Consider the following 8,777-nt stretch of genomic DNA (forward strand, 5'->3'; position numbering starts at 1 on the left):
TGCCGCGTATACCTCATTTTCCTTATTTCGTGTACTGCAATCCACGGACTACACCCTTTGGAGGAGAAGGACTGGTTTTTTCCGCCGTTCCAGGTTTCTGGGCGTTTTAAGGGCGCCGGGCGGAGGGAGCCGGCAGCGCGGAGGACAAGGCACCTCAAACGGCCCTTTGGCCCCGCCCCCCGTGATTCCCGGCCACTCGCGTCCCGTGGGGAGCGGGCTGAGAGCGCGGGCGGCGATTGGTTCCGGGCCAGGGTGGGCGGGGTGCGGCGGCCCGGCATATAAAGGTTCTCCGGCTCGGCGTGGTGCTGCGTCCTCTGTTTGCGTCGGCATCTCCTGCGGTGTTTCCCGCTTCTCGTGTGGCCTTCGCAGTGGACCGGAGCGCGTCCCCGCGAGTCATGGTGATGAAGGCCGTGTGCGTGCTGAAGGGCGACGGCCCGGTGCAGGGTACCATCCACTTCGAGCAAAAGGCAAGGACCGGCGGGGGGAGACCGGCGGCGAGGCCGTGCCCGCACACCTGTGCCCGGGAGCGGCCGGCGGGGCCTCGGGCCTACCTCGCCACGCCCCCGGCGCGTGGGTTGGCGGGTCGGCGTCCTCCGGGTCCTTGGCCGTGCGGCGCCCTCAGAGCCGCCAGCCGCGCGCGGCCGCGGAGTGCTGAGTCACCGGGCGAGCCTGGCAGCGGCTGTGCGTGGCGAGGCCTGGGCGGGAGTGCAGGAAGGGAACACTCGGCCGGCCCGGTGGGTGCCGACCACCGCGAGTTTCGGAGGGAGAGAAAGCGTGGGAGGAAAGCCGGTTGCCCTGGCGCCTCCTCGGCGTCCGTAGGCCCGGGCGGAGACCTGAGGTGCTTGAGGACGCTGCGGCCCTTCTTGCGGGCTCAGTTTCTGGGTCCTGAGGTACCGCGGATGCTGAGTTGCGCAGTCCGAGGCCTGGCCGGTCCTTGAGACCCGGGGGTGGCGGATGCGGCTGGGCCGTCTGGGTCTCGTAGCATCCGTATCCGTTTGGGACTTCCTTTCCAGCTTGAGCTCTCTAGTTCAGGGGGTCTGCAGACTGCGGCCCGCGGGCCTAATCTGTCCCGAGGCGGTGTTTGTACAGCCCTCGAGCTCAGTGGCTTTTATATATTTAGGCTTTTATATGTTTGTGTTTAAAGGGTCGTGAAAACAAGCGTAGGCGACAGTGATCCTTTATAGAAAAGTTTGCTGACCCCTGCTCTAGGTCAGGGTCCTCCTCTAAGGGCGAAGAGGACGGCCCTGGCCAGAGCTCCAAAAGCCAGAGATCTAACAGCCTCCCTTGTTGGGGGTTTTCCAGAGGAGCGATTTTTAACTCTGGGTGCACAGCAGACTCATTTGGGGAGCGTTTTAAACTACAGATACCAGGGCTCAACTCCGGATCAGTTACATCAAAACCTGATGGGGCGCAGTCTGAGTGTTGCTCTTTTTAAAGCTTCCAGAGTCGTTCTTAACAGTGCATGGAGAATTGAGAATTCCTGTTGGTAGAGGGTAGTGGACGAGGTTTGGAAGTCCAGCGCTAGGAGACCTAGAGTATTTCCATTGCATGGAATTGTCACTTCTATTCTTGGAGCATTCGTTTAAACAAATTCCCTGTAAAGTGACTTTGAAATTTCTCTACCGGTGGGCCTGTTCACTGAGATGGTAGCGGACAGACCTCTGAACAAATCTTGTAAAACAAAGTGTACAGACATACATACTCATTGATAACACTGCAAAACACAGGTGTTGTGAGGAAGGTGCTTGTGATAAGACTGTCCCCCCACATCTTAGTGAGGTTACCAGTGGGTGGAAAGTTGTTTATGTTGGCTTGTTAATCATGAGGGAATATGAATGAGATTTAGTCGTTAAAGTGGTTTCTGGAAGTGTGAGAGGACGTGCAAAGGAATCTAGGTTAGTGTCCCCCATCTGTGAGATTTAGACGAGAGAGAGCTTATATTTGAGCTTAATTTTTTCCTTTAGGTGGTTTCCAAATTTTCTGGAAGAGGCTCTTTGACATTTGACTGAATTTTGCAGTTTTCATTTGCAAGACTTGGTTTTGTCCATCCGCTTTCCTCTCCACTAGAGAACCTAAGAAGCCTCTGAGGGATTCTTTCCCTGTGGCCATTGAGAAAACGGCTCCTGGTGTTGCATTCAGAAGTCACACTGGTTTTTCCACCTTCCCTGAGCAGCTTCTATGGCTCCCTCTTTTAAGTTCCAACTTCATTTTGGTGGTGCTTTTTGTACCTGATAAAGACCCTTGGGATATGCAGATGTATTAAATTGACAGTAAACTGTATTTCTTGGCCTACTGAGTGTTTAAAATTTTGGATTAGTTTCCAGTTTCAAAAATCGGAAATTTTCACCTATAAGTCCAAATTCTTAGCTTCTCTTGAAAAATCTGGAGGTCTGCCCAGACTGAGCCTTCATTAGCCCAGGGCTACGCTGTGCTGGACCAGTGTACATTCCTCCTGCTTCCCTGACCTGTTTTACTCATTTGAGACAATAGCCTGGTCCCTGCAGGGTTGTACCCAGGCAGCTTACTGTTGAACTTCTTGTGCTGTATGCATTACCAATTAAGTGGAGGCTTGGAAGAACCTGCCATGTTTGTCTGTCTGTGCTCTTGATTACGTGGCGTGTTTTGGGGAATAACTTTCACATTTGGGGTTCTCCAAAATTAAAGGTTGTACGTAGAAGAATCATAGTGTATCTATTCTCAAAAAGAAACACAAGAGGCAGCAGTTGCCAGGCTACTTCCGTTGAGCAGTGGTATCTAGCCAGTGGAAAGTAGGATCTTCAAGGCCAACACCTCTTGTAACTGTTGGCCCTGGCTTTTTAAACAACAGAGACACCGTCGTGTACTACTATATGGTGTGGATGCTGTGTCTATTTTATTTTACTTCCTAAGATCTCTTTGTAGCTGTAGAAGTAACTTCTTTGATTTCTATATGTAGCATGCGGTACCATTATCCATCAACATTGCCTGAATTGCAGTGTGTTTTTTTTCACCTGCTTTAGTGTTTTATTGGCCTTTTTTTTTGGTCTCTGTAGTGGAAAGGTTATCTAGGTTTCAATGCCTAAAAAGACTTGAGAAAGCCGTACTTCTGGTTGCACTAGGATCAGTCCTCCAGGGGCAGTGAGGTATGATATTTTCTGGCTGTAAATCAAAAATAGCCATGCTGGAAACTGATAAACACCCCTCTGGTGGAGAGTGGAGAACAGGGATCCTAGGGTAGCAAGTTGGATATTTTTTTTTTTCTTTTTAAGGCAAATTTGTATGATTGCTAACATAGAAGAGTGCATGAAGAAAGTAGGGCGCTAAAAAGTGTATCATGTGCTAACATTTGGGTTCAAAAGGTTGATTTGTACACATACACTCACTATGCACAAGTACGACCTATTTGAAGTATTTACATAATAAACAAGAACTTATTCATATTACATATGAATAGAGTAGTTTAGCAGCTTGCTGGAGGTTCACTGCTAGAAAGTGGCGGACCTGGGATTTGGACACAGATTTTTCGACTCCTGAGTCCATGTTCTTTTCACTTTCCTGTGAGTGGTAAAGATAATTCAACTGTTTTCCTTGTTCAGAAGCATTTGCTGTCTCAAACTTCTTGCACTTTTCTTTGAATAAAGGAAGATGGGACGGTCGTGGTATCGGGATCCATTACAGGATTGACTGAAGGCGATCATGGATTCCATGTCCATCAATTTGGAGATAATACACAAGGTGGGTGCTGTGCTGGTTTAGTGACTGACAGTTATTTCACCTAATAAGATACACTTGAGTTGAGTTACCCCCAAACATTAAAAACTTGCGACATTTTTTTTTTTAAGTCAAGTTAATATGACTACTAAAGTCGATCTCAGGGATAAAAATGGCTTTTGACTGTTCCGTGTGGAATGGAAGAAGGAGTTGATGTTTTGTATCGTGATTATGGGTTGATTATATAAGAGTCTCAGGTGTGTTTTAAGAAAACAGTAGAAAACAACACAGCTTCTTTCTGACCTTCCCCTTTACTCCCAGGTGTTGGTGAGCTGGGGCTTGAGGGCGGGTGTGGCAAGCAGGGTGCATTTATCTGCAGAACCCTGAGAGGTAACTCTGCGCCTCTAGCCTAAGGGCCTTAGCGGGGAGGGGCAAGGTACAAACTGATGAGGGGGTGTACACTGTTCACGCTTTGGATTGTGCTTCATTTTCTCAAGTTGGGTTTAGAAGCAGGTCAGCAAAAGCTTATGGGTTAAATTGCTGTATTTGAGTAAACTTAGTGTTCAGACTTTTTATGATGAGAACTTAATGCATTGTGCTGGAACGTGTGTGTGTATTGGAGTATAATTGCTTTACAATGTTGTGTTGGTTTCTGCTATACAGTGAAGTGAATCAGCTATATGTATGTATACATATATCCCCTCCGTCTTAGAACTTGTTTTTAATGTTCCATAGTTTGGTTTCTGTAAATAGTGATTTAATGATCAGATTTGATCCATTTCAACAATTATAAAAAGTCCCGGGACTTCCCTGGTGGTCCAGTGGGTAAGACTCCACGTTCCCAATGCAGGGGGCCCGGGTTGGATCCCTGGTTGGGGAACTAGATCCCGCATGCATGCTGCAACTAAGAGTCTGCATGCCGCAACGAAGACCCGGAGCAGCCAAAATAAATTATTAATTAAAAAAAAAATTCCTCGAGTCGTTTTTTTTTTCGTTTTACTGCTTCTGCTTTGGGAGGTGATTGCTCTGTGGCTTTGACTTACTGTGCTACTTTCTGTAACCTGCATGTCTTCTCCCTGGGTAGAGGATGGATAAAAGCTGTAAACAGGGGAAACTTTCTGTCAGCTGTTGAATGAAGAACCATGTCATGAAAGAGCCTCCTCCATTGTTGTGGTTGTGTTCTATGTGAATGCTGTTCCCTGGTGCACTGGAGTGCCATTTTTACAGAATACAGTGTGAATGCCCCAGAGTTGTGCCGGGCAGCAGCCCTTGGATTAAGGTGCCGTTTTATATTCTGCATGCACGAAGTAAAGGCCACTAACAGGAGAGCTGCCTGGTAGTATGTTGCTGGGGAGATAAGTTTTTTGTAGTTGAGGTGTGCTGTTGTCATATGAACCAGGATCATTGTCATGGGATTTTAATAGAAGAACCATTGAAGATCAAGTCTTGGCCTTCTCATTTTACAGGGCAGTGAAGAAACCAAAGCCCAGAGAAGGGTATTAATTTAACTTTACCAGTGTTACACAGTAGTTAGAATGTCTTTACTCCCTGCCCGTTTTGCTTAATGTGTTGCTTTCTGTTTTTATTAGCCTAGAAGTCACAGTGTGGGTCAGTACTTTCTCCATTTGAGGTTTTTAGCAATGACCAGTTTCTTTTTAGAACTTATTTTGGAATTTTGATTCATAATTTCACTTTTTTTTTTTTTTTTTTTTTGGTAAACAGGCTGTACCAGTGCAGGTCCTCACTTTAATCCTCTATCCAAAAAACATGGTGGGCCAAAGGATGAAGAGAGGTAAGTGACCTTAACTCTTTGAAATAATAGCGACGGCTTTGAGGGGGCAGTATGGATATATGACTTGCAAATTGCGTGCTAAGATAATTGCACCTCTGCTCTTGAGTTTGTTGCCCCCATGTAACCCCTTGCCCCCAAGTGCTGGAATGGCTTACTCCTTGGGCTAAGGAATTGACAAAATAGGGACACTTAAAGCGATTTGGTTTTGTAGCATTTATTGAATATAGAGCTCATACAAGTGTCAAAGGGAACTAATACAGGAAATGTCATGAATAACAGTACTGTCAACCACTAGCAGAATAAACCATTGTGACACACTGGAAGGTTTGTAGGTAAAAATTTGATATTGAAAATTCAGTGAGACTCCCATTTGTATGTATTTGTTTTCTGAGGGCCTTTCAGGAAAATATTAAACTTAAGGACAAGGATTAATTTATTTTTATATCAGAGGCCTAGGGGCATAGCTCTGCCATGCCAGGAATTAACAGGCCTAACTCAGTAACTTAGAGTTTACCCTTTGGTCCTTTACCTGTGAAATTAGAGGTGCACCCCATCCCACCACTCTTCCCAGAGCATTGCTTTATAGACTTGAAGCCTGTGTTTGAAGAGCTGTGTGTCTAGAACATCTAGTTACTTGTTTTTAAACTTACATGTTTTCAAGGTTTTGTCAGTCTGGAAAAAGGGGGTTCTATTTGATACAGACTATATCCACCTCTTAGCCCACCCTTGTATATCTGACTCAGTCCATTTTTAATTTAGCTCATGAACTAAAGTTAAATAGAAACCAGTCCTAATCCCTCTAATGCTTTTTCAATGTTAGGCATGTTGGAGACCTGGGCAATGTGAAGGCTGACCAAAGTGGTGTGGCCAAAGTGTATATTGAAGATCCTATAATCTCACTCTGTGGAGACCATTCCATCATTGGCCGCACAATGGTGGTAAGTGTTCATATAATAAGCATATGCATAAAATTACTTCTAACACATGGTCACATATGTTTTCATGATTATTAGTCCTGGTTTCTAAGGATCCATATAAATTGTACTTTTAGTTCAGATTAGGAAAAGCAATTATTTTATTGGACGATTACAGTGAAGATGAATTAATGATCTAGGTCAGTTAAGAACACTGTTTTGCTAAGATGCGGTAATAAAGTAGATTACATTTGATCATATTAATTAGATCTGTGTTACAGAAACAGGAGTGGTCTTTATCTAGTTTTTAAATGGCCAGACTTTCTTGCCACTACTGGGTTTCCCCCTTGTAGTTAACCAGAGCATCTTAAGTCTGAAATCGGATGGACCTCAGTATTAATATTCATTCATGTCTGCAGGTTATCATCACTTGTTTAATATGTGGGAAGCAGTTGCCCCAAGTTACGTAGAGCTGCATCTGGTTCATACAGAACACCACCTAGGATAGGCTCCCTTTTGCCTGCCCCAGAGGACAGTTAACATTCAGTAGACACCTCCTTTCAGTTGACCCTTTTATTCTTAGAATTTTCTTCACCTGTAGTTGTGAAGCAGAAAAATCACGTATCAGTGTTTGATGAGCAAAATTTAAAATACTACTGCTTGAATACGTCAAGATATTTTTAGGATTACCTCTTGTTTATGGGTCCGTAATTAGGCATGATTTTGATGTTCTTTTTTGTTGTTCACTTTCTTTTCCCCCAAAGCAATTTATACAATAAAAGAATGACTACTGTAACTGAGATTACTAGAATTTCTCATGTTGGATTCAGCATGTGGCAGCCGTATAACCTAATTGTATGGGTTTTTTGTATTTCATTTAGAGATGGCACTGCTTACCTAGTGTTTAAGGGTAACTATTTCTTTGCATCAACAAGAAAAAGCTTTGAGGAGTAGTTTCTACTTTTTACTATTAGATTAAGTATTAGTATACTTTCCTCCTAGTAAAATTATTTTAACATGTTACTTTCTAATATTAAATGGTTCTTAACAGTGTTTTGGGTATTGTTGAGAAGAGATGGTAATTGCTTGATAGTCCTAAGTTAATAATGTGTTCTTGAAATTTTTTAAAGGTCCATGAAAAACCAGATGACTTGGGCAGAGGTGGAAATGAAGAAAGTACAAAGACAGGAAACGCTGGAAGTCGTTTGGCCTGTGGTGTAATTGGGATCGCCCAGTAAACATTCCCTAGGAGGTGGTCTTGAGTCCTAGTAACTCATATGTTATCTTGCTAGTTGTAGAAATTTAACTAGATAAACATTAAACACCGTAACCTTAAAAGTGTATTTTGTGTGACTTTTAATTGCTTTAAGTACCTGTAATAAGAATGGATTTATGATCACTTGAAGATTTGTATAATTTTATAAGACTCATACTCAAAGTGTCTTGTTTCAGTGGTCTCTGTATTTTGCCAAACTTAGTCACATATGGATATTATTTGTCTGAATTTCTTCAGTTCTCACTCAAGCCTGCAATAAACATTCTCTGTGGCACTACTGTATTTTGAGCCTATTAAAGTATCTAAATTGAAATTCTGAATTAGCTCTGATACGCATACACAGAGCTTGAATGGAACAAATTTAGTAACATGTTGACGGGTATTAACTTTCATAGAGCTCTTTTTTGAAAGTGTTTGTTTTAAATGAGATCAAAATGTTTAAAATTTTAGCAACTGGTACATTTAGCTAAGACTAAGCTGAACTTTAATCTCAGACAAATAGGCTATCCTTTGTTAGCTTTAGGGAAATTAAAGTGGTACCTTTATTTTAAAAAGTAGATGTTACAGTTTAAGAGAGCCCTTTGACAACTTTCAGTGAAATTGTGAATGGCAAGTTAGTTAGAGCCTCAGGTAGCTGAGAAGACTTACCTACCTGTCAAATAATAGCACATACTCCATTTTTGTAGAACCGTGAACGTTTAGTTTATAATAAAAGTAGAGGTTGGCACAATCTGCTTTCAGATAAGCTCCTTAAAGAAATACATTATGCCACTGTAAGGTGGAAGCAAAGAAATGTCTGATTGTGGGTTCTGTTTGTTTAAATACAAGAACTGACACACCCAGTTAGCGAATTCAAGTCTGTTTCTCTTAATGGAAATACGTATCTGCAAGAGGATGCTTTTAAGCGAAGTGTTAATCTAACTCAGGTTTGACTGAGGGTTATAGTTTATTAATTGAAAATTATGGAATATTACTTCTGATAGAGGAGCCAGATAAGCAACAGTTCTGGTTGGTCATAAATTATATGATGGACTTGATCAAGCGAAGATCACTTAGGAGAGGAAAAGCTAATTTAGAGTAAGAGTTTGTAGTGGTTGTTTGTTTT

The 8,777-nt window shown here is 43.1% G+C and overlaps 1 protein-coding gene across 1 annotated transcript; it reads left to right on the forward strand.

Annotated features, from left to right (window-relative positions):
• The first annotated feature begins 313 nt into the window (after positions 1–313).
• SOD1 (superoxide dismutase 1) lies at positions 314–7,954 on the forward strand. Its single transcript, XM_079704305.1, has 5 exons — positions 314–467; positions 3,621–3,714; positions 5,413–5,482; positions 6,303–6,420; positions 7,527–7,954. Exons 1-5 carry the CDS (start codon positions 396–398, stop codon positions 7,632–7,634), a joined length of 462 nt encoding a protein of 153 aa, XP_079560431.1. The 5' UTR covers positions 314–395; the 3' UTR covers positions 7,635–7,954.
• Positions 7,955–8,777: the final 823 nt, after the last annotated feature.

This window comes from Hyperoodon ampullatus (genome assembly GCF_949752795.1).
Source record: "Hyperoodon ampullatus genome assembly, chromosome: 5".
In the NCBI taxonomy this organism is placed as follows: domain Eukaryota; kingdom Metazoa; phylum Chordata; class Mammalia; order Artiodactyla; family Ziphiidae; genus Hyperoodon; species Hyperoodon ampullatus.

Excerpts from the sequence above, each read along its gene's own strand:
- SOD1 (XM_079704305.1), top strand. The coding sequence starts at position 396 with ATGGTGATGAAGGCCGTGTGCGTGCTGAAGGGCGACGGCCCGGTGCAG. Across the intron at positions 468-3,620 it reads CCATCCACTTCGAGCAAAAG|GAAGATGGGACGGTCGTGGT; the intron begins GCAAGGACCGGC and ends CTTTGAATAAAG. Across the intron at positions 6,421-7,526 it reads TCATTGGCCGCACAATGGTG|GTCCATGAAAAACCAGATGA; the intron begins GTAAGTGTTCAT and ends AATTTTTTAAAG.